Source organism: Chinchilla lanigera, unplaced genomic scaffold (genome assembly GCF_000276665.1).
Source record: "Chinchilla lanigera isolate Chin_1 unplaced genomic scaffold, ChiLan1.0 scaffold00031, whole genome shotgun sequence".
NCBI classification, from domain to species: domain Eukaryota; kingdom Metazoa; phylum Chordata; class Mammalia; order Rodentia; family Chinchillidae; genus Chinchilla; species Chinchilla lanigera.
This window is the reverse complement of record NW_004955432.1, coordinates 1,267,860-1,293,580: the sequence shown is the minus strand read 5'-3', so window position 1 is coordinate 1,293,580 and position 25,721 is coordinate 1,267,860. Positions and strand designations below refer to the sequence as shown.

General features: G+C 39.6%; 1 protein-coding gene across 5 annotated transcripts in view; it reads right to left on the bottom strand.

The window, feature by feature from the left end:
* The window catches only part of Zcchc6 (zinc finger, CCHC domain containing 6), a 62,169-nt gene extending 36,805 nt beyond the window's left edge, over window positions 1-25,364 (bottom strand). For 4 of the 5 annotated variants that reach the window (XM_005387913.2, XM_005387915.2, XM_005387914.2 and 1 more), the window contains exons 1-11: window positions 25,175-25,364; window positions 23,572-24,122; window positions 18,245-18,429; window positions 17,334-17,450; window positions 16,714-16,891; window positions 14,184-14,272; window positions 11,539-11,590; window positions 10,517-10,586; window positions 9,617-9,743; window positions 8,235-8,354; window positions 1,121-1,270 (exon numbers count right to left, since the gene is read on the bottom strand). In XM_005387913.2, coding sequence (XP_005387970.1) covers window positions 1,121-1,270; window positions 8,235-8,354; window positions 9,617-9,743; window positions 10,517-10,586; window positions 11,539-11,590; window positions 14,184-14,272; window positions 16,714-16,891; window positions 17,334-17,450; window positions 18,245-18,429; window positions 23,572-24,091 — 1,608 coding nt within the window. In that variant the 5' untranslated portion in view covers window positions 24,092-24,122; window positions 25,175-25,364. Of the gene's footprint in view, window positions 1-1,120; window positions 1,271-8,234; window positions 8,355-9,616; window positions 9,744-10,516; window positions 10,587-11,538; window positions 11,591-14,183; window positions 14,273-16,713; window positions 16,892-17,333; window positions 17,451-18,244; window positions 18,430-23,571; window positions 24,123-24,988; window positions 25,147-25,174 lie in introns of those variants that run through there. The other variant, XM_013516018.1, reaches the window with a different exon arrangement.
* Between the last annotated feature and the right edge of the window lie 357 nt (window positions 25,365-25,721).

Here is a 25,721-nt window from a genome sequence, read left to right as displayed (position 1 = left end):
TCATTTGAAAATACTGTAACATGGAACTTAAAGGACCTTCAAAATATCTACACTACTGGTACTTGAACTGTTTTTTGAAAAGCAGAGGACATTTCTTTTTCAAATAAAATCAGAATAGTAGCTCCTATTTACTGAGTGCTTACCACATGCTTGGCACTGAGTTAAGCATTCTAGAAATCAGTGACCCTATGAGAGGGTACTAATAGTATCCCCATTTCTAAGGAGGAAACCAGTGTGGGAAGACTGAGTAACCTGCACAAAGATTCACAGCTAGGAAGTGGGAGAGCTGGGACATGAGTTCACATATTCTGGCTTCACAGCTTGTGCTCTTATTTACAACTGGAATCCCTAACAGAAAAGAGATAAAAGTGGTGCTCTGATGCTGGCAGCAGGGGGTAGAGTGGCCCATTCTCTGTCCTCTTCCACCATATAAGAATTCTAGGAAGTATAACCGGAGAATCCACAATCACCACTACCTCACTTGAGGCATGAGGAGTGGAAGGGAGATGTGACAAGACATTTTATTAAAGAGCTGGTACTGGAATCCTTGTCTCAGAAGTATTTTGTGGACATTACTGTCATGTTATCTAAACCCTCCAAAGGGTTATGGAAAGCTTAAAGGGTTAGGGACCTTTCACCATTAGGGGACAGAACTCTATTACAATCATTAGTATAATCATATTGCACAGATTTTTGTTTGAAACTTTACTGGCAATTCTTTATGTATAAATTCCCCTGTGTACCCTCAATAGTACATGAAATCATGTATTTTTTCACTATTATTTTAGTAATTTGAAGTTATCTCTCCATACATTTAAACTTCATAACACCATCTAAGATCTGAGCTCTTTAGAGGATAGGGATTTGCTTCTAAACTCTCAGTAGCCTTCCAAGGTTTCTGTACACAGAAGAAACCATACAAGTAAATGGACTTCATGACCTAAATTTTTTACTTTTTCACTATTGATTTATTTAAGTGACTGAACAGACTAAGAAACAAAATAGCCACCAAATCACTAAGATAGTTAAGGAAAGAAGACAGGAAGACTAGTTAACTCATAAGCTCCCTACTTAACTGAAAAAATATCAATGGTAAAACCAGTAAGAAGAGATAACAGACCTGTCCCCTTCTGACCGGCATTTCTTTTGGTGCCACCTCTTTGGCTGTGTTTGTGTCGCCAGCATTCTCAGTATATTCCCAGATCACAAAATCTTCCTCAACATCTTTAAGGTTGAAGTTCCCTAGTTTGTTTATTGAGAATCCTTCAATCTAGGAAAAATTAGACAATTACAATGTACAAAGATTTTGTATCAACTGCAGCATATTAAAATCTTGGAAGAAATGAAAAGTTAACACAGGTTACTGCAAATACAAAGATACCACTTATGGAATATCTGATATACTATATAAATATAAAAATATATTTTAAATGGAAATATAAGATTTTGATTTGCAAAAGAAATGGCAACTTTGAAAATAATTCTTTAGTAAATATTCTGGGCAGGGGTGTAGCTCAGTGGTAGAGCACTTGGCTGGCAATCATGGACGGCCTTCAGTTTCATCGCCAGCAGCTGGGGGAAAGGCAGTGCTGCCTAGTGGTGGAAGCTGTGAGTTCTGGAGTAAAACTGACTGAGCTCCAACCTTAGTTCCCTCATGGACTAGCTCTGTGGCCTTGGGTGAAAGGTGCTCTCTCTAGGCCTCAATTTCCTGTAATACAGGATAGCACCACAGTTTTATTTGTACGAATGACATAAAATATCTATTTTTAGTATATAGCATGTAGAAATGCTAAATATAAGCAATTTATACGTACGTTGTGAAGAGATGCAGTTGTAAAACTATATTCACCTACTTAGAAAGTAATTTTAAATACTAATTTTGGTGAAGTGCATTTTGTTTTTCAGACAGTCTCACCAGAGTTCAGGCTGGCCTTGAACTTTTGGTGACCCTTCTGCCTTAGCCACCAAGGCATGTACCATCACATTCATTCCCAAGCACACTGTTATGTGCTAATAATGAGCATGAATGCAACAGAAAATGGCCTGGGCTCCAAAGCTCAGAGAAATGTTGTTGTATAATGGCACTCATCACAGTGTGGCCTACGCTGTATAAGCAGAGTGAGCTGTGGGTGAGTGTGATGTGCTATCCTGCTGCCCAAGTATATTTCTACACCACCTGGTCCGCGTTGCTGGCTTGTTCACCTTGTGTAGGTGTTTTTCTAGTCTCTTCTCCAACTAGCTCCCTACTTCTCATTCTTTCTAACCCTACTTTTTCTTCAAAAACATTAGCACTCCTTGATAGATACCTACTAATCCTCCTCAATCCACTGGATGTTAATTTGGAGGGTGAGGATTTTATTTGTTCTAGCACCCAGAATCACAGCTGGCCAGAGTGAATCTCTATAAGGACTCTGATGATTTACAGAATGAAAATATTCTTCCAAGGAAATATAAGGTGTGGCAATTGCTTATTAGAACTTTGTATATGATAGCTCCTTCAAGTTGATGGCTTTTTGGTTTTCTTAATGATGTTTTTTGAATAGCTGAAGTTTAAAGTTTAATCAAGTTCAATTTATCAGTATTTTTCTTTATTGACATGTTCCACATTTTTATTGGTCTAAGAAATCCTGCCTACAAAGATTATATTACATTACAAAGATTACATTACAAAGATCCATTTACATCTTCCACCCATTTTGAGTTAATTCTGGGATATGCTGTAAAATAGAAGCTTAATTGATTTTTCTTTATGGATATTCAGTTTTGCTGCATCATTTACTGAAGACACTTCCCTTTCCTCAAAGAACTGCTTAGGCACCTTTGTCAAAAAGTGAGTGACTACCACATAGGACAAGATTTAGTGTTTTGATCCCTAAAGCCTTGGTGTATGTCTACGCTGACCCAGTTCTTATTTCATTCTCTTGGCAGTATCCTACAATATTCTGCTTTAAAATCTTGCATATTTTGTGTTAAATTTATTCTTAAATACTGTACGTTTCTTAACACTATTAATGTTTTTGTTCAGTTGTTTTGAGAGGATCTTGCTGAACCTCCTAGGCTGGCCTTGAACTCTTGGTCCTCTCGCCTCAATCTCCTGGATTAAATGGTTATGCCACTGTGCCTGGCACAACACAATTTTTAAAACTTCATTTTCTAATTGTTTGCTGCTAGTATATAAAAGTACAATTGACTTTTATATATGAACTTTGCAGCCTAAGGTTTTATTAAATTTATTACAGTTCTAAGAGTTGCTTTGCATGTTTCTCAGCATTTCCATTTAAAAAACCATGTCACCTGCATGTACAGAAAGGCTTACTTATTCCTTTCAGGTTTTTATGCCCTTTCTTTTCTTTCCTTATTGCAATGGCCAGGGTCACCTGAAAATGCTGAAATGTAAAAGGGATTGGGGGACATCCTTTGTTCTCAACATCCACTCTTCCACCACAAAGTGCCACATTAGCTGCAGAAGATTCTCACAGATGTGTAATTTCAGGTTGAGGAACTTCTCCCTTCTGTTCCAAGCTCCAGATTTTTTGGTATAAAAGGACACTGTCAAGTGTTTCTGCCCTCTGCATGTTTTCATGATCATACACCCTTCACCTTTATTCTATTAAAGTAGGGGATTAAATGGTTTTCCTGAGAGGTCTCACTTGGTTGTGATACATCCATTTTGTATAATTTTTTTGTGTATGTGTGAGTTGATTTTTTTTTTTTTTTCTGGTACTAAGGATTGTAGCACTGAGCTACAACCCCAGTATTTGTTTGTTTATTTATTTATTGAGACCAAATCTCACTAAATTGCCTGGGTGGGCTCAAACTTGTGCTCCTCTTGCTTCAATCTCTCCAGAGACCTAGGATTATAGGAATGCACCTACACGCCTGGCTTACTTTTGAGTTGATTTGCCATTATTTCACTAAGGATTTGATATCCATGCTCAACTGTATATAGTTTCTTTTTACGTCTTTGGTTGCATGTTCAGGGTAATTATAAAAGTTTATTAGTACATGTTTGAAGTACATAATGATTATATTTATCATGGGGAGTTGGTACATGTACATAACGCGTGTCAAATCTTTTTATAGTCCCTCTCCTCCTTCCCTCTCTTTGTCTCAGGGTAATTTTGGCCTCAAATTTTTATATTCTGAAAGAGTTTATACATAGAACTGGAATTTTTCTCTTCCATAAATGTTGAATAGAATTCATCAGCGAGGCCTTGGGTCTGGGGTTTTCCTTTATAGGAAGGTTTTTAATTGCAAACTCCATTTCTGCAGTAATTATGTAGCTATTTAGATTTTTTTCTTTTCTTTCTTTTTTTTTTGTCTTTCTGAGACAGGGTCTTGCTATGCACTTCAGGCTGGCCTTGAGTTCACTCTGTAGCCCAGGCTGGTCTTGAACTCCCAAGGATCCTCCTGCATCAGCCTCCCAAGTGCTGGGATTACAGGCGTGCACCACCATGCCCAGCTTAGATTGTTTTTCTTGACTGGTATTTTTGTACTTTTTTCTTTTTGTATTTAGTATTATAAGGAATATGTATACGTAAGGATTTCTAATTCATTGATATGGTATAAAGTATGTATAATATTCTGTGAAAAATAATACTCTCTTCTTATCCATGTATACTATAGAATTTGAAGTGATAGGGGCTTGGGATTTAGCTCAGCAGCACAGTGCCTGCCTGGCAAGCGCGAGGTAGTGAGTTTGACTGCTGGTACCAGAAAAAAAAACAAAAAAAAACAAAACATGAAAAGAAGTGATAATCCTCTCCTTCTGGATACTAATTTGTGTTTTGTTTTTTTTTTTGGGGGGGGGGCGTGGTGGCATTACAGGGGATTGAACTCAGGCCTTGCCCAGGCTAGGCAAATGCTCTATCATTGAGCTATTTTGTTTTCACTGGCTCTATCACCCAGCCTATTTTGTTTTCACTGAGTTGCTCAGTCTGGCCCTGAACTTGGAGCTCCTGCTGCAGCTGTCTGGGTGGCTGGAATTACAGGCAAAGGCTATCATACTTATCAGTGTTCTTTTTAAATTTGTCTACCAAGCTTGGTTGTCAAAGAAACAACCTGAGATTGGTTTTCTTTTCGCTGTCTTTTTTTGAGATGGGGTTCTCATTATGCTGCCCAGGCTGGTCTTGAACATATGAGCTCAAGTGATCCTCTGTCTCAACTTCACAAATAGCTGGGACTACAGGACCACAGGTGTGTACCATGTAACTTGCCTAAGCACGATGTTGCTGATCAAAGAGGCACTGTTAATTTTCTCTACTGTTAGTCTACTTTCTATGTATTGACTTTGTTCTCCTCTTACCACTTACTTCCTTCTGCCCCTCTTAGGTTTATTTTGGTCTTTGATTTCTAGCTTTCTGAAGTCAAACTTTAGGTCCTTGATCTTTTACCTCTCTTAAGTTTAAGCTAACGAAACTTATACATTTCTCTGTGTAAACTATTTTACTGAATCTCGAATTTTTTTAAAGAGGGTCTTGCTATCTGGCTGAGGGTGGCATTCAGCTGTGGATCTCAATGACCCTGCTTAAGCCTCAAGGAGCTGGGAACACACAGCTGTACTACTGTGCCTGATAAGTAGTTACAAAGTTCCTAACTCCTATGTGATTTCTACTTTGACCCATAGATAACCTGGATGTGCATTAATCCCCAAATATATATAATTTTACTAAGTATCCTAATAATTTATATTTATATAAATTCTAACAATCCACCGTGGTCAGAGGACATACCATTCCAATCCATGGTCTTCCTTGGTGCGTGTATTATTATGCACTTGAAAAAATGTGTATTCTCTATTTATTGGGTGGAATTCTCTACAAATATTAGGTCAAATATTACCACGTGCCTAGTCACGTGGTCAAAAGTCACTTGTGTTACTACTTGGAGGACGTAGAACCTTTAGGAGGTTGGGTCCAGTGCAATGTAAGTCACTGGGGACAGAGTCTTGCAGGGGATATTGGGACTCAGGCTGCTTTCACTTTTTTCCTTCTGGTCACCATAAAATGAATAGGTCAAGGTGACTGACAGTATCTATAGGATCCTGATGTCTACACTGACATTTTGTCTAGGTAGCACAGGAGTCAACCGTGGCCAAGGATGTTGAAGTTTCCTCTGAAACTTCACCAATTTTTTCAATGTACATTTTGGTGTTCTCTTAATCAAAGCAAATATTTATGATTGCATGTTGTTCTAATGGACATCATAATGAAATACCTTTTATCTTTGATAATACTTTTTCTCTTGAAATGTATCTCATCTGATATTAATATGGCCTCTAACTTACCTTTGGTTATAGTTTACAGGTGTAACTTTTTCCACTCATTTACTTTCATCTTATCTGTCTTTATATTTTACCTATTGTATTTCTCTAGAAGCAAAGTGTTGGATCTTGCTTCTTAAGTTTTTTCTGATAATATATGCCTTTTAATAGGGGTGTATAAGCCATTAATATTTAATTTTTTACATCACTGGCTCTATGTCTAACATTTTAGTATCTGTTTTCTGTTTGTCCATTCAGTCTTAAAGTTTCCATTTGGTCCTTTTTAGATTTTTACTTTCCTCTGGCTGGTATCTCCTATCTCTTCATTTAATACAAGTGTATTTATTTTATATCATGGAGTAATGTTATAGAAACTACTTTAAAGTCTTTGATAACTCCCACATTTTCTTGGGGTTGATGTTATGGTTTGGGTCCTAATCACTCTCCAAAGGCGCATATGCCTAGTCACGTGGTCAAAAGTCACTTGTGTTACTACTTGGAGGACGTAGAACCTTTAGGAGGTTGGGTCCAGTGCAATGTAAGTCACTGGGGACAGAGTCTTGCAGGGGATATTGGGACTCAGGCTGCTTTCACTTTTTTCCTTCTGGTCACCATAAAATGAATAGTGTTTGTCTACTACATGCTCCTGCCACCAAGATGTGCTGTACAGCCACAGGCCCAAAATAACTGGGACATAACCATGGGATAAGCCTCTGAAATCATGGGCCCATATAAACCTTTCTTCCTTTTACACTGATTTTCTCAGGTATTTTGTCACAGTGACAGGAAGTTAACAGAGTTGGCAACTGTTCTTTTTCATTGAGAGTAGGTACCATTTTCTTGTGTCTTTCTACCATGAATCATTTTGGATTGCTTTCTGGACACTGTAAATGCTATCTCATATGGTGAAAATTCTGGATCCTCTTTTCTAATAAATGCTGATGATCTGGATTTAGCAGGCAACAAATGTGGTTAGATAAACTGCAGATTGTGCTACTCCAGTAGATAGCTTCTTAGCCTAAGTTCCTATCTTTAGTTTGCCCCACTCTTGTGTGGTTTGGGAGTAATTAATTTGGAAAATTCTCAAACATTTCTTCTGTTTGTTTTTCTTTCTTCTTGTATTCCACAGCATGTGTTACAAGGCTGAGCACTGATCCACAGTTGTTTTGTATTGTAATTTGTTTCTCTCCACCACCCTTCACTCCTTTTTCTCTTTCCATGGAACTGAGATACCTGGCACACACGATTTCTGTAGGAAACTGAGATCCTCATAACTATATTATCCAAGTTTCCCAACAGAGCCCAAGTTCTAGCCAGTAAACGTAAAAACTTCATAAAGCTTTTTTACCCTCCTCAGGATGCACACCTGCAGACTCAGAGCCAGGATGCTGAGGCAGGACTGGCTGAGCGCAGGCATTCGAGGCCACCTTGTGCTACATAATGAGGCCCCATATTATTAATGAATAAGCAAAAAAAAGAACATAAGTTACAACAAACTGAATGATTCCTAGTGTCTGTCAGGAAATGATATGTGAATAAAAGTGTCAGATTAGGAAACTGTACTCCAAGAAAGAACGTATCAAATGATTAAATTTTAAAAAGTTCTGGCAAGTGCAAGGTCGTGAGTTCGGTTCCCGGTACCAGAGAAAAAAACAAACAAACAAACAAAAAAAAACAAAAAAAAAACCAAACAAATAAAAAGTTCAAAGTTTTTTGTTTGAAACCTTCAGGACTATTTAAAAAAACTAAGGATGTGCTACCTAGACATCGAGAAATACCCCTAACAGATATAAGCAGCACTCTGTTAATGAATATATTAACATTTCAGCAATAAACAATATGGACATTCATCCCAGTAGAATAAATAAATCTTTTCAGTTCTGGTTAGGCTTTCAGATTTTTATGTTATTCAAGTAAGGATCTGTAGGTCTATCATAGCATTAGCATCAGATATGTAAGCAAAGTCTCCTACCCATGATCCTAGATACACTGGCAGAAGAGGTTCTTTTCTCTGCTGAAGGAAGAAAACTGCCATCAGGGAGAACACATATGGTGGCAGGCCTCCTTCTTCAGGGCGGTCTATACTGCAGAGCTGCGGAGGACAGGAGAAAGGAGGGACATTCTTCTTTCACCAGGTTGTGATTGACATAATTTGGCTTACATCCTGTAACTTCATTCTCATACATTATATAATTTATAGTGATTCCTCACAATAAAGCACCATAGTAGGGGCTGAGCTACAGTTCATGTGCAAGCCCCGCACTGCAACAATGAAACAGAACAAAACACAAACATCCACAACAAGCAGCACACTGGCAATATGCAACTTCCCTGTACTTTTGCAGCAACCACATATTGTGCTTTTGAGTAACAATTTCAAGTATTTCTGTTAATTTACTCATGAAAAGCTCTAACATACTATTTGCTATTCATTTTGTGATATCTGCAGTAAATCCACTCTCTTGCTTAAAATGTTAGTGAAATAAAAATAATGATTCAGTTCCAATAATGATTCAGTCAGTAGATGCCAACTGACTGCTCAGTTTAATGGTCCTCTTAGCTCACAGCCCCACGAATGCGTGCTCTGGTCACAAAGGCGACTGCAGAGAAAATATGGGCAAACTTATCCGTGCTAACGCAAACAACTACAAAAGCTTGGCCTGCTTAGTGAAGAAGCAGAAGAAGGCTTTTAAAGAACAGCATATTGTACGTACCAGTCCACCCAGCTGTGGGTGGGCCACCCTCGGCTCATCCTAGATGAGATGAGACATGAACTGCCTCTCCTCACTGCTATGCCTTCATCAGTAAAGCTTTTTCTTTTTTTTTTTTCTATGAATCTTATAAAATCTCAATTTTATAATTATGATGTGACCTTACATTTTGGGGAACACTAAATGTGCTACTGTTTATTAGAGAATTTGTCATAATTTTACAAAACATTATAGAAATGTTATTAGACCAGACAGAGTTTTTTGTTTTGTTTTGTTTTGTTTTTTAGTTTCTGGGTATGTTATTAGAAAAGGTATGAAAGTGTTTACCTCAAATTTTACTGTGCCTAGGAAGTCATCTTAGGAAGCTAGTTAAGTTCTTGGGCCACATCCCCTGGGATCTGACCCCAATCTGACTTTTAATAAGCACTATAATCATTTTAATCTTTTAAGCAATATTGTTAAAGTGAAATAGAGCCCCAACTTTTCCTTCGTGTATGTTAAAGTTTCTATTCTAATATTCACGTATCTATTTTTTAATGTCTATAAATATGCATTTAAACATTAAGATTAACCTACAAAATTAAAGCACCATGCTCATGCCTACACAGAATGTTTTCACACACTTAAAAGAACTAGAACCAACCTTTGCCCAGTACCTAAACGCGATCACCAGAGGAACCAGCCTTGGCTCTAGTTTTCCAAGGATGGATAAGTGCTTTGTTGTCAGACAGGCATTTTCATTTCCTGCACTCACTTTACAAAGGAGACCACTGGTGGGGGGAGCGAGAGGATGAGAGAAGAAAGCAAGTGTTATTTAAGTATTAGGATCTTTTCCACCACTAGCTAAACGACACTGACAATAAATAATTTAAAAATAAAAAAACCCCATTCAATACAGAGGAATTTTAAAAAAGATATGGCAGCTATTTTCTAAGCAAACTATTTTTTTAGAACTAGAAGTTGGTACTAACATATTAGAAATATTTTAACATATTAAAAATATTTTGGAAAGGTCATGCAAAAAAAGAAGTAAAGGCGATTAGAGCAAGAAACCATTTGATAAGGTTTTTTTACCTAGTTGAGATGGGTCAATATACTTCTTTCTCATATTTTTTCCACCTACTTTTTTTTTTTTTTTTTTTAATGGCACAAGGGATTAAACCCAGGGCTCACACATGCTAGGCAAATGCTCTTATCACTAAGCTGTATCCCTAGCCACTCTTCCTTTTTAAAATTTTATTTTGAGAGAAGATCTTGCTAAGTTGCCCACGTGGTCTTAAACTTGCACTCCTCCCCTCTCAGCCTCTGAAGTAACTGGTATTACAACAGTGTGCTGCTATACCTGGTTAGGCATTTTTAACTTCTTGAAAAGGAAAGATTCCCTCCTCTTGATTAAATGCCAAAAGTATAGGGAGGACACTAATAGAAAGTGTCTGATATAACCATGCAAGGAGTTATCATTCTAGAAGTTGGACATTAAGATTTAGTAAAGTATTTGTGCTTTTGACAAACTGATAGTTATGAACAGTTTAAAGAAACAGACCTTTGCTTCTCTCTGCACACCACCACTGGCACCCGAGCATGGAAATCGGCATCAACATCAGTGAAGGAGTCTGAGGAAAGAAGAAGAAAATATGAAGTAACTTATTAAAAACTCTGTTTAAAAGCAGAATTAGATTAAGTAGTACAGGTGTGGCTTATCTGTTCAACTGTTTTGAAGACTATTACTAAATAAAATTCTGAAATGACTTAAAAAGAGAAAAACTGTAATATTTATGATGCAAGTAAACAAATTAATTTAAAAATCCTTATCTTTTAATTTAAAAATCCTTTACTGAAATCTATTTTTTAAAGCTAATGTTTGATGAGAAATTACTATATCACTGTATCAAACATTTAAATATTCTGTGGACAAGATAATTAGACACACAGGCAGTAAATTTAAAAACAAAGTTGATGCAAAACCTACTAAAATGTGTTAAAATATGTTTTGACTGAAACAGAAAGAAATATTTAAATATTTTATTCAACCAAAACAAAAAGGATAGAAATGACTAATTCAAGGCATGGGGCACTTTGATGAAGCCCGCATAAAGCAGAAAAAATTGATACAGCCCCACATGGACATTTTATGGTTCAGTACAACTGATAAACCTCTCTGGGAACAACTAGTGGTGGGTTCATTAATCAGGGCTGTGTACACCTACTTAATATCTGTAAAGTACTTATTTATATGACTAAATACAGCAGGTTATTCTTTAGTTTTAGCCTTAAGAATAAATTTTATATATTTTGCATTCTTAGTCACAGTCTAAGATTTATTTAATCTTCATAACAGTAACGTTATTGGGCTAAAAGCTTTACTTGGAAGTGGTTATTTTGCATAGAACTAATAAGATTCTAATTAGGTAATAATTCATCAGCATGAGTTTTCACTTTTGCTATTACTCAATATAAGTAATTTTAATAAAACTTCCTATTTTCAGAATCTGCTAATAAGATATATCCAAATTTATAGACCAAAAAAACTTTTAACACCAAAATGTGGAAAGAATTTGGCCTCACCACTGTTCTTTAAACATTCTTGAACAAGTAAGAGGACATCTGGTTGAGACATCTAGGAAATAAACAAATGAATACATGAAATAATCCCTAAGCATTCTGCTTCACTGGCATAACACACAGTCTGACGTTCTCCCAATTTCTTTCCCAATTACAAATATGTTAGCACCACTGCAAATAAATTATCACTATGCTTGCGTAAACGCAAGTCAAAGACAGAGAAGAGTACCACACGAGGGTGAATAAGGACTGGAGAGGACTATCACTGATTGACTCCCAGTGAACTAGGGCTTTTCTTGTTTTGTTTTTTGAGACAGAGTCTCATTATACAGTACTGGCTGGCTTGAACCCAGTAGGTAGCCCAGGCTGACCTCAAACTTGTGGAGATCCTCCTGCCTCAGCCTCCCAGATGCTGGGATTATAGGCATGTGCTACCACGCTCAGCTGAACTAGTTCTTCGGGTAATTAGCCTGTAAGGCTTGTATCCAGATGGCTCTCCAAAGCACATATGCTACTTGGTGAGGCTTTTGGGGAGTGCCTGGATCATGAGGGCATGGCATGCTTCAGTGGGTCAGTCCGCTGATGAGATTATAGCTAAATGTGATGCTGGGAGGTGGGATCTGGTCAGCAGAGGGGGGCTGGTCACTGGAGCCGAAGGGTTTCTCGCCACCCCGCATCTACCCTTTGGTCTCTCTGCTTTCCCATTGCCATGCTGTGAGTGGGTCTCCTCAGCCACCATGCCTTTGCATCAGCGAGCTATGGCCTGAAGCCTCTATATACTGTGAACCAGAGCAAACCCCTCTGTCCTCAGGTTGCAGGTGGCAGGTATTTGTTAAAGCCATGAGAAAAGTGACTATGATGCAGCCTTCCAGCAAATCTTTTTGTTTTTTTCCCCAGAACTCAGGATTGAACCCAGGGCTTTCATGCTGCGCCACATACCCAGGCTGCTTTTAATATTTTTAGTTTGAGACAGGGTCTACTAAGTTATCCAGGTGGAGCTTAAACTTGTGATCCTCCTGCCTCAATCTCCCAGAGTGTGGAGATGACAACTATTCACCCACAAGCAAATCTTGAAGCAGTAGCTGAAGGTTTTCATGCTGGTCACAATACCACCTCACCTTTGGAAGGTACTGCAACAGACAGGCCACTGGTTCCAACTACAGCACTGCCTTCCTCCAATCCTTGTTCTACACATCACTTAAAATCACTTAAAATCACCAACTGGATCCTTAAAACGCTCAGTGACCTCTGACTACCCTTAGATCAAAGTCAGAGTCTTACTGAAAGATCTGTGAGACCTGGCAGATCCTCTCTGGCCTTATCTAAATCTAATCCAGCTTCACCCTGGTGAAAGCTCAGTTACACCCACCTGGTGGGTGAGGCCTTCAGGAAGGCCGTGTCCCTGTGCAGTGCCTGTCTTTTACCCCAGACCTTCTTTCTCTTCAGCTCTCATCATAATTAAGAAAAACAGGTAGCTATTTATGTCCTTCACTAAACAGGAGTTCCACAAAAGGGGAATTATGCTGTTTTGTTCTGTCCTTTGGAGTAGAAGATGGTATTATGCATACCACAAGAGATTTAGTGCATATTACCTAAGGAACGAATAAAGGATACCAGATAAAATAAGTGGCAATCCACCACCACAATTTAAGGAAGATTAAAAGAATATAAAATCTACTGATTTGCTGACCAGGTAGCTCTAATAATCAGGTATAGCATGAAGTCAGAGGCTAAGAAATTGAACACCTGTAGGTAGAACCACGAAATCTTATTTTTTTTTTTTTTGTACTGGGAATTGAACTTACAACCTCACACTTCCCATGCAGGCGCTGTGCTGCTGAGCTATATCCCCGACTCGAAATCTTTATTTTTTAACAAGCACCCCCACCCGCAGGACAGAGCTATGAAATGGCTGTGGAACCCCTAGGGGGTAATCTAAGGCCTTTCCAGGTTATGCTTCTGACTGATTGGCATCTATCTGAACCACATTTAGAACAGAAATCCAGGCTAGGTGTGGTTGTTTGAAAGCATAATTGTTTTAACATAATTGGCATATAAAAAAGAAGCAACTCAGGAACTAATTCAGCTTTAATATCATAAATTTTATAAACTTACTTTGTTTCAAATACGAATTCCTTTATTGTCACTGGAAAGTTGATTTTACCAAGGAAACTTATTTTCAAATGAACAGAAACCTAAATACCCCTAAGATTCACATTGTTAGCCGGGTGTGGTGGTATCCATCTGTATCCTAAAACTCAAGAGGCTGAGGCAGGAGAATACTGAGTCTGAGGTTGGCCTGGGCTACACAGTGAGTGCAAGGCCAGCCCAAGCTACATAGCAAGACCCTGTCCCAAAAAACCCAAAAAGATATGTATGGTTAGAAAACTAAAGTTATAAGTGTGAAAGATCTGTAGTGTAAAAGAAAGTTAAGTACAAAAATCTGTAAAGTATAAAAAGAAATTCTCTGAAGCTGTGAAACTGAAGAAAGGCAGGAGACATAAAAACAGGGAAATACTGGGGTAAAGCTGTCACCATTACACTGAACATTTCTTCAAAAATATTTAAAATAGATTCATACAGTTCACATTTGAGAGAAAGAACTTCCATACCACTCTGAAAATTCTGACATTTCATTTCATACTTACAATGGCTGGAAACTGAATGTCAATGTTTACATCCGAATTTTTGAAACCCAATCGGCTACAGGAAGACCCATATAATCTTAGAGGGCAATCTAAAAATAAATACATAAAAGCCATAAATTTCTCAGAAGTTGTAATGAAACAGTGCTACTTCAGAAATAAAACCACAAACAAAGCAAAACTCGTCAAGTCTGGCATAAACAAAAGACAGAAATGGGGTGTTCTTTGCTTAGTCCTTAATTTTAGCTAACAGAAAGGCTGTGGTTTAGCTTAACATGGTCAAGATGCAGCTGTAATCTGTGCCTTGTTGCCAAGCAGCTCTGGTGTGCACCCGTGACATTCTGCCGGCTTGACCCGCTGATGATCAGGCCGCTGTCCCAGCAGAGGCAGGCGACGTCCAAATGGGTGGCTCAAGCAACACTCTCTGTGTCAGTTGTTAAACATGTTTACAGCCCCTACATTACCATGCTCACGTTTTATATAGAAAACTATCTGCAGTGATTTTTAAAATGTGAAAGTTGAAAAAGGATGCCTGTTTTACATTTATAAACTTTACAGTGAGCCAAGCGTGCTGCGTACCCCTGTAATCTCAGCACTCAGGAGACTGAGGCAGGAGAAGGGTTATGACTTCAAGGTCAGTCTGGGCTACACAGTGACACAGTGAGTTGAAGGCCAGCTTGCGTCACAAAGTGAGTGCCTGTCTCAAAAAATCAGCCCCCTTCAAAACAAAACTAAACCTCCACCCAAAAAACCCCTTTTTAGCATACTCAAGAGCTAATACACACATTTCACTTTTCAGGAAGCACACAGAAGAAAAACTTACTGTAAAGAGCTTATTTCAGTAATGCAATGATAAAATTCACCTTTCAGTATACTTTTTAATGTGACTTCACTTAGTGTGAAAAGTATTTGACAAAATTCCCCTAGAAAAACTCGTAAAAATAATTACAAGACTGATATACCTTAAAATGCCAGGCCGAAGCAATTAGTTGGGCACAGTGGTACACACATGTAATCCCAGCACTCTGGGAGGCAGAGGCAGGAGGATCACAAGTTTGAGCCCGGCACAGGTAACTCAGTGACTCTGTGAGACCCTATCTCAAAAAATAAACAAAGAAAAAAGGGCTGGGGATGCAGCTCAGTGTGAAGACTCTGGGTTCAATCACCATTGAAGAGAAGAAAAACATAGGCAGTATGCTCTTCCTTCTCAGAGGAAGGTATGTGTATACATATGAGCACCTCCTATATTAACCTATGGCATTTATTTTCAATGTTTTACTAATATTTTGCTAAAATATCCCTTTTCATCACAGAACTTAACAGTTTGCTAATTCAAGCGATTTTTTGGAGAGTTTTCTATAACAAATGACTGTATACTTTTACACAGAACTGTATGGCAAAAATCACTGAAATTACAGTTGACCATTCAGGAAATACTTATACAATGAAATAAATAATTATTGAATTATTATATATAAAACATTGGTATTTAATGTTAAATATTAGTATTTAATACTGAGTGTTATGAATACTATATGCATGATCTCCTAATAGAACAAATTGAAGACTTATAAGGTGATGTATCTAATAATGTTCTACCTTGACTATGAATCAGGATCACTTGTGAAACTTTTCTAAAAGGCGAACTTTCTAAAATGGAAACTCCATCTGGCTCTACAGATAATTCTGACACACAGCAAGGACTTACCTCAACAGGAATGGTCAAAGGGAAGGGATGGGGTTTGCTGCTACCAAGGATGGCAGCTGCTGGGGTCAGGCATTTACCATCCCTGGCCTTACAATTTCATAAGCAGCATATCACAAATTGCTGTCTCCATCAACTTTACCTCACCTTTGGTCTAAACTTATAAATAAACCAGTGGCATATGCCTATAAACCCAGCTAATCAGAAGGCTGAGGTAGGAGGATCACCTGGGTACAGGAGTTCAAGTCTAGCTTGGGGGGACATGGTGAGACCCTGTGTCAAAAGAAAACTAAACTAAATTAAAAATAGCAAAAGACAGACATCTTAACAAATTCAACAACATACAAAATCAATTACAAATTATTTAACAAACTAGTTTCTCAAAGCTCTTTTTAGATGCTGCTATTCCTTTAAGTATGCGTAAATAAAACCCTTTCAACACATGTAACTTGAAAATGATTCCAGGATATTTCTCTCTGTTTTAATTCGAAAATATTTTGTCAGTTTAGATAGGAAAGTAAAGCAATATATATGCAAGAGTCCCATGGTGTCTGAATAATATGTGGCTTTCAACTACATTAAAACTTATCACACAGTGAAATTTACTGTATTATGAAAATAGACCTATAATGACAGTACATGTGAAAATCTGTTCTTTGAGACAAGTCAGAAAAAACACCAACTCCCTCAGGAAAAAAACAACAAAAAAAGAAACAATAACAAGAAAAAAGCACTAAAAATAGAGCTCCCGCACACAGTAAGTATATTTTCAAGAAGTGACGATTACTGGAAATGTGATAATGCATTGAAGACAAACCTAGCGTATACCTGGCAGCTTGTGCTGAAGTGCATTTCCCACGATGCGTTTAACTTGCAGCCTCTGTTCCAAGTCCTCACTGTGTAAGCCAAATTCCTGCACCACTCTGTCAATGGCAAGGCCGATTGCTCTTACCTGGGAGGGCGCTGGTGGGGGTAAGGTAGTGAGCAATTCTTCCTCCTGCTTTTCCTTTTAAGATCAATGTTGAGATTAAAAATGACTCACACATGGTTTTCACTTTCTCCCATTCGCTAAGGCAACACCCTACAGAGTTTTCTAGAATCTTTTTCTTAGCCCGCTGTCTCATTTTAGGTATGTCAGTCTTCACCCTATCAAACACATACACATTTATGCACACAGGACCAGTGATCACTGGCAAGATGCAGGAGTAAGGGAAAGTCCAAAGCAGAACAGTAAAAGCGGCAAGGACAAACTGATTATCTGCTTTACAACCGGCACAAGGACCTAAGTCCTGTCATCCTGCCCAACAAATACATCCAAGAAGTACGAAGTATTTTGGCTAAAATAAATTCAACAAACAAAATACAAACATAGTAACTCAATAGACTTAAGAAAAGTCACTAAGATGACAATAATAACTGAGACACTTGTTTGGTCATGTGAAGCTTACCTTCATGTTTTTCTTGTGCCTCTTCTCTTTGATATGCTTATGCGCAAATGCAATGGACTCAATTAGAACATCACAGAGTTTGCAGGTGTACTTTGCTGTAGGGCAGTTTCGTGGTCTCTGTAATTTGAAAAGTTTTTTTTTTTTTTTGTGGTAATTTTGAGACAGGGCCAGGGATATAGTTCAGCAGCACAAGCGCCTGTCTGGCAAGCACAAGGTCCTGAGTTCGATTTCCGGTACCAAAAAAAAAAATACATAAACAAACATCAGCTCCATTTTGAGACAGGGTCTCGCTCTGCAGTTCAGGCTGGCCTTGAGCTCGCTTTGTAGCCGAGGCTGGTCTTGAACTCACAACGATCCTCCTGCCTCAGCCTCCCGAGTGCTGGGATTACAGGCGTGCACCACCACACTCGGCGCTGAAAAGACTGATGGATCTATTCCAAACATACACATAAGCAAAACCAGGCAGAAAGATGACTTGTCACTTCTAAAATGCTACTACATTACTGTCTTGTGTTATCACCACCTCACAATCATTTAAGAATGATATCACTGTAAATCTTACTATCACTTTTTAAATTGTACTACTTAAACACTGGTAACCACAATAGGACACCTATTCATCAAAGCATGTGCTGTGGTCTCAACTACTAACACAGTTCAACATGAGGAATTTCCCCCCTCAGTCCTGGGGATTGAATCCAGGGCCCCTGCACTGACCTACATCCCCAGTCTCTCTTCATTTTTTTTATTTTGAGGCAGGATCTCGCTAAGTTGCTAAATTGCCCAGGATGGACTCAGACTTGTGCTCCTCCTGTCTCAGAGTCTGACAGTGCTGGGATTATAGGCGTGCACCAAAACACCTGGCTTCGAACAAGGCTTTTCACTATCACAGGCATGCAGCAAGTCGTTACCCTTTTCAGCCTGTCAATGAAGTCTCTCCTCAGCCGCTCCTCAGCCTGCTGTAGGCCCAGCAGCTCCTTTGTGGAAAGTGCAGACTCGTCAATCACAGGACCTTCTAAGTCTCCATCCTGCTCACTCTCCTCATTTCTAGTCCTCCGTGGCTTCCTGGGTCGGGACCGCTGCTTCCTGTGGTTTTCTTAAGGTAGGGGGAAATATTATTGGTGATACTGAGTAATATCACACCCAGGCAGAAAAGCAGAATTTTCTAACACACTTGTGATAACCCACTGTTATGCTGCAAACAGTCTACATTTGTTTTTATTTCTTATTGGGCAATACGGACAATACTACATACCTTCAGAACTCAGCAATTCTATCTGGAGTGAAATAAATCATTTAGCTACAAATTAAACTTTCAATAACATAGAATTGGGCTTCTGCCATTAATAGCGATACATCCAACCCAAAATTTTACTGACTGAGAATATATACAGAGAGAGAGTTTTTGAGATAGGATCTTGCCGTGCAGTGCAGGCTGGCCTTGAATTCACTATGTAGCCCAGGCTGGCCTCCAACTCACAGTGATCCTCCTGCCTCAACCTCCTAAATGCTGGGATTACAGGCGTGCACCACCATGTCTAGCCTACTTATTTTATTTCTGTTTCCATGTTAACTTTATTGAACTGCTGGCATACTAAGTGTATTTCAAAGGAAAAAACTATTGGTAAAGTCTTCTTTAAGTACAAATTTGTTTATTCACTGCTATTAGTTTACAAGCCTTAGAATGAATGAATGAACCTGTTACTTTAAGTTTTCAATTTTTCAATCTGTGAAATTGAACATGGCTGTGGGACTGAACTACAAAAATATGTTTTAAATGGCTTTGATGACTTCTATCAAGTTCTGAAAATTGAAGCTATTCTGAACACATATAACTAAATAAAACTTATTACCCAAATTAAACTTCTGATAACTGGATGGAATCATTTTCAATGGTTTACTACAAATTAGTCCACAGAAACATAAACCTACTAAAATGTCCTCGTGTGGGGCAATTCCTCTGTCAAATTTTGAGGGCAACTTGTTACTAATTTAGCAATTACAATGAACTGGCTAATTTTTTAGAAAATGCTATATCAGAAAAGGAGGTATAACCTTCAAAGTTAAAAGAAAAAAAAAAAGAGAGAAGGTGCTGCCAGGCTTGGGATGCTGCTTAGTGGCAGAGAATCTGTCTCGCATACACAAGGCCCTGGTTTGAGTCCCAGCAGCAAAAACAAAGCAAACCAACAACTAACTATTGCCTAGAGCTCTAAAGGACAAACAGCAAGCATTGTGCTCAAACTTTTTCAGATGAATATAATGTAATTCTGCAAAAAGGTTCTATAATATGGGACAACTTAAAAAAAAATATTAAGAAAAACATAGTTTAGGTAAGAAATCAATCAAAATGCACTGAGCAAATGAAACTCAAAGGTAACTCATCAGTTGACTAGAAAATCAGGCTAACACTTCCATTTTAACATTCCTTCTACCCTCAACAAAATTACAACAATCTTTTAAAGCCGGTAGTACTCTTAATTTGAACAAATTTTGAGATGAGTTTTTCTTATAGCTTATAAATGTGTTCATTTCATTAACTTGCTTATTATTATAAACTATCTCTAAACAAACACATTTGACTTCAGTGTTCATGACAAATTTCTTACCTAGGAAAACACTCCTTGGATATTTACAAGTACAACACCCTTTAAGAGAAGTCTGCATTAGTTCACAAAAGAGTAAATGATAGGTGACCAAGTTCCCTCTTTAAACTCCACTCTCTTGGTCACAACAGCTTCTTGATACAACTGTATTGTTGTCCTTTTCCAGAAAGCGACTTCTCTCTTCATTGGAAGACTGTGATTAACATGCACTGCTTTTACAAAAAGGGGTGGCTACAGAAATTCTGCCAGATGATGACAGAAGCTATCATTACTATTCTATTCTGTGACAGACGCAGAGCAAGCACTGACTGCACGCTGCCTTATTTAATCCCAACGGTAATCTGGACACAGATGCTAACGTAAGCCCCACTGTACAGATGGAAACAATGCCCGCCCAGAGAATCAGTAACTTGCCCTAGGACACAGGACTAAATCAAAGTAGACAGATCTGAAATACAGATTAAAATATGTATGGACTCTAACATTTAGCCTTCTGTCTCACAATATGAAAACAGAAAAGAAATTACTACAAAATGCTTTCTGAGTATACTCATTCACATTTAGAATGGATCAGGAGCTGGGCATGGTGGCGAATGCCTGTAATCCCAGTACGTGGGAGACTAAGGCAGAAGGATCACTTTGAGTTCGAGGCCAGCCTGTCCTACAAAGTGAGTTCAAGGCCAGTCTGAAGTACATAGCAAGACCCTGTCTCAAAAAAAAAAAAAAAAGAAAAATGGATCAGAACTAGCAAGACAATATACCTTCCTGAACTGGGTGCCACAGGCCTACAGGGACAGAATATCAAACAAAAGCTCATGGGTGTGACTCCTGGAAGGCCACACTGGTACTTCTGAACAATTTTCATAATTCCGTAGAGGAACACTATCTGGCTCATTGTAAGTTTATTGTAACGAGTTCCCTATATTCAGCATGCCAAATTTCACATATTTTGTTTGGTCTCTTATTCTAGTCACAAAAGACGTGTGTTTGAGTGGATGTTTTTCAGGTAAGATCATGAAGGGCACTGTCCCAAATCTATTCAATGGGCAATGTAGAACATTTGAAGGACATGGCAGCATGGAAAAAAGAAAAAAAAAAGGCAACTCTAAAGTCAGGCTCCTGCTAGTAACTGTAGCACTCTTGGAGGCTGAGGCAGGAAGACTGCAAAGTTCTAGCGCATCCTGGGCAACTCAATAACTTAGCAAAAGCCTGTCTCTAAATAAAAAATAAAAAAAGGATTGGGGATATAACTCCCTGTGAAGGTCCTGGGTTCAATTTTCAATTACTCACTCCCCAAAGCAACTCTAATTCTCCTTACATCTTCTCATGTTAATAAGATACTTCCTTATTAAGACACAATTTTGCTTAAGGACATCTTAACTCCTTTAGTGAGATCTTTTTTCAGATTCTTTGAACGCAATGCAAAATTTATACATTAAATTGGATTTCTCTCTGAAGTAAATAACATCACACCAAGACTTAATGCTTCCTTTATGAAAATTTTTATGGAACAGAAGCTGAATACTTCATTTAGCAAATGTGAAAGCACACACCTGTATTGCATAGAGAGAACAAGGGCACCTTGGAATGGCCTTTGATAAAGACAGAGAAAATGTATTTCCTGTTCCAACACACTTAAGCAACTTCCTTAGTCATGTCTAAGACCAAATAAGAGTACAGGCAGGAGTACATCATTATTATTTATTTATTTGGTCTGAAAATGGTCCCTTCCTCTTAACCTGTCTAGCTGCAAAATTTTCATCTATAAAACTTTATTTTAAAAATGCTTTTCAAAATCAATTTATTATCTAAAACACAACCATAGATAATTAAATGGCCACATCCCACCCAGACACTGTAATATATAAATTCTTAAATACACATGAACTTTAAAAAAGAAAAAGACAAATCAACAGCTCAGAAATCAATAAAGGTGAGTTTCCCTCAGTCAGGATTCCAGGTCCAGTGAAGGTTGTTTATGGTCAGGGTAACAGTTCCGGATTTCAGTTTCACTTCCTCATCTAACCAATGCATAAGGAAGTCTACATAAATTTACCTCTGAGAAATGTAGCTGCTTGATTTGCACAGTTGTGATTTTACCCCTGAAACATCACAACAGCACTCCATCAGAAAATTGCTTTGAGTGCTTTCTGGCTTAAAGAAGTATAAGACTAATGTTTTCTCTCTCTTGACGAAATTCCTTTATACTGTCTGCAACACTTCATTCTGTTTCTGCTACTTGTCAGCCTCTTTCCCCATTTAATATCCACAAATGCTTGAGGGTTTTTTTTTCCTTTTTGCACGAGGGACTGAACTCACCGCCTTCACATGGAGCAACAGCCCCAGTCTTTTTAAAATTTTGAGACAAGGTCTCATCAACTCACCTAAGGCGGGGCTTGAACTTTCAATTCTTAGCCTCCTACAGTACCAGAATTTCAAGTACCAGAATTTCACTCCCACATGTGGTAAGATTTTCACTTTTATTCTACGACCTTCTGATGATAAAAAGGATAGTTTCCCCGTTAAGTATTCTTATATGTTTGAGTCCCAAATTCAAGTGCTGCAATGCATATATGAATAGTCACGTGAAGGATAAAGGCTTCTGGGGGTCTAGAAAGTATCTACTTAGGAAACTTTTAACTGCTGGACAGTTTGCAACCTATCCTGTATGGCCACTAAAAAACGTTTTCAGCCTGGAAATGTAAAAGCCCATTTTTCCAAGTATAATTTTCATACTAAATATTGTTTCATTTTTTTCCACCCAATTTATGATTTTATTTCACTTTAAGAAATATACCCATTAGATAACTGTTTATAGAAATCACTGCACACAGGCAAAATCCCCATCTTTTAGAAAAATGTATAAATAATCACTTTAGGCAAATTATAAAGCATGTTAAGAAACTGAGAAATGGGTATTGGTTTCACTGAAAGTAAACAGCAAAACTGTTACCTGTATTCTGACTTTCTATATTCATGTTTCCCAAACCTGTTGACACATCTGCACAGCCTCCCTCCCTGAAAGGCCTTGTGCAAGCTCTCAGCAAAGTGCTCTCTAGCTCAGAACTACACCCTTACTCTTTCAGACAGGCGCCTTGCTGTGCTCCCAGGCTGGCCTATAATTCTTGGTCCTGGCCGCCCCTGCTTGAAAAACAAATACTTCAGGTTATCCTCCTCTGGAGAATGATACTTCACCCAAAAGACCCTTGTTATGGGAGCCAATATATTTACTTTGTATTGAGTTTTTACATCAGCAACTTTTTAAAAGTTTTATATTGTCACATATTATGGATACATTTAAATGAAAAATTATAAATACACTTTTGAAAATACATATATACTATTCAGAAAGTATGTTCCCCCAGGAGGATAAGACCACACTCTTCAATAAAAAATGTTTACTGTATGGAAACCATGTTCGCTAACATAAAATGAACCTGTGGTAAAATAAACCAATACATGAAATGTGTTGAAGCTGCCCAAATATATGACTATAAACCTTAAAATAATCAGATTAAAGAAGTGAGCACTTCTGGAAGCAGAAACTATGAAAAACTGAAAACAAACTTATTTGGATGAAAAAGAAGGACACTGTCAACTTTAGGGCTGTAATCTGACAAGTTGGAACACATTACCAGGACTCCCAGCTTCCAGTTCTGACATGGTCTCCAGGCTTGTCAGGTCTTTGTGAAACAGGCGTCTCACAGTCCTGCAGCCTCTCCCGTCCTGCCACCTGTAACCATCCTCGCTTTCTGGAAATGAGTCTTTCCTTGGTCGGCTTGTGACAGGAATTCTAGGTCCAGGTTTGAATTCTTTCCAATTGTCTGAATTACAAGTAAGTTCATCGGATAGCCATCTCTTACTCTGATCTTTGTGGTTGTCATTCATCCAAACGGGCTGACTGTAAATTGGGTTTTTAAACGCATATGGATTGCTGGTAACAGGATATGGTCCTTTTCTCAGTGTATTACCATAGTTCCCAGGTGTTATCTTTTTTTTTGGCAGGCCTTTTTCCATTCTACTGCTATAGCCCTTAACATAATCATCCATTATTAAATAATCTTGTTGGAGGTGACCCCTTCTGAAATCATCATCATCAACAGTTCCTCGGCCTTTAGTGCCCTTCACAATGTAAGGTTTTGCTGCATCTCCCATGGTCTTTGACTTCAATTTTCTTACTTTGCACCTAGAAGGAGGCATTGGAGAAACAGACTATAAACAAGACGTCACACCAAGTACACAAAATACTGTAGGCATTTATCACATTGATGCCAAGAATCCTGTAGGAAACTTTTCTTTTGATTCATTATATTGCCAGTAATCCGCGGATTACACTGGAATTTAGGGGGCTTAGTCCTATAATATTCATAAAAATATGCGAGGATGAATCTGTGAATAAGAGAAACTCTACATTCTCGTAAAATGTTACATCAAGTCGGTCAGCTTTTACCTATGCAACAAAAGCTCCTCTCTTCAAACAAAACCCCACCCTCAGCCAATACTGTTAAAAAACTCCCCAAACGATCTTTTTTAAAAGTTGAAGTTAGGTGTTATACAAAGTAACCGAACTTTAAGTGAACAGGCTGCATTTCCTCTCAACCCCACGCCTCTGTCGCTTCAGAGCCACTTTTCGGAACAGACTGGCTCGGGTCCCCCGGGCTGCGAAGGGGCTGGGCTCAGACCACGGTCCGGATCCACTCCAAAGGGCTGAGATTCCGACCAGAGGACCAGCTAGCCTTCCCACTTCTCATTCTCCAACCCACAACCAATTCGGTTTCACCAGGAGCAGTAACTCCCACTTCTCCGGGGTCCAGAGACCGCCCCACCCCTGACCTGCCTCAGTTTCCACCTGGGGCCGGCCGAGGCGAAGGGAGCGTCCCCTCGCCCCCGACCAGGAAGCCACAGCGGGGCTCGGAAGCAGGAAGTGAGCCGCCGGCTTGCTGGGGTGCTGGGGTATCCGCCGGCTGCCCAGGGCCCGGGAAAGGGGGCCTAGACCCCGACCTCTCCTCCGGCCGACAGAGTCTGACACAAAGTGAAGATGCGGACTCGAACCTGGGAGCTCAGTGTCCGCCAGCCTGGAGGCTCCCGGTCACCGAAACCGGGGCGAGAAGGCCAGCAGGGCAGGGGGCCAACACACGTCTGGCCAGGCCAGACCTCTACTCCGGACATGGGGCCCAACGGACACCCCGCCCGGGGCGAGCCCAGACGGACGCGGCGAGAAGGCGCCCCAGCACTTACCGCCTCCGCCTCCGCCGCGGCCCCCTGCCTCTTCCTGTCCCGGCCCGGCTCCCTCTCCGTGTTTTCCTTCGGCCCCACTTCCGGCGCCCAGCGCTAGCTCATTGTGCGCTATTGGGAGCCGGCGGAGCCCCCGCCCCTGCGCTCCGCCGCGCACGCCGGAAACGCGCGCCGCGCCCGGAGGGCCGCCCCAACGCCGTTCCCGCCCGAGATCCCGCCCACGGCCCCGCCCCAGACGCCGTTGCTCCGCCCCCACCCACCAGCATTCCCGGGGCAGCCCTGCGGCTCCGCCCCCGGTAGTCGGCAGGGCGCACAAGCTCACGTGCCCCGGAGCCCCGCCCCCTTCGTTCGGCAGCCCCGCCCCCGGTGGGCGTAGCTGCGCTCGCTGCCAGTCCTGCGGCTGCAGGCTCAGCGGCACAGTTCTTCCGTGCTTGGCAGGTCTGGGGCTCTTTCCCAGCTTCCCCTCGTCTGCTCCAAGGGAAACTGAGGCATGTACCTGATAATTGCGACTGAGCTCGCGATTCCATGAGGTCTTAGGTGCGGAACTCGG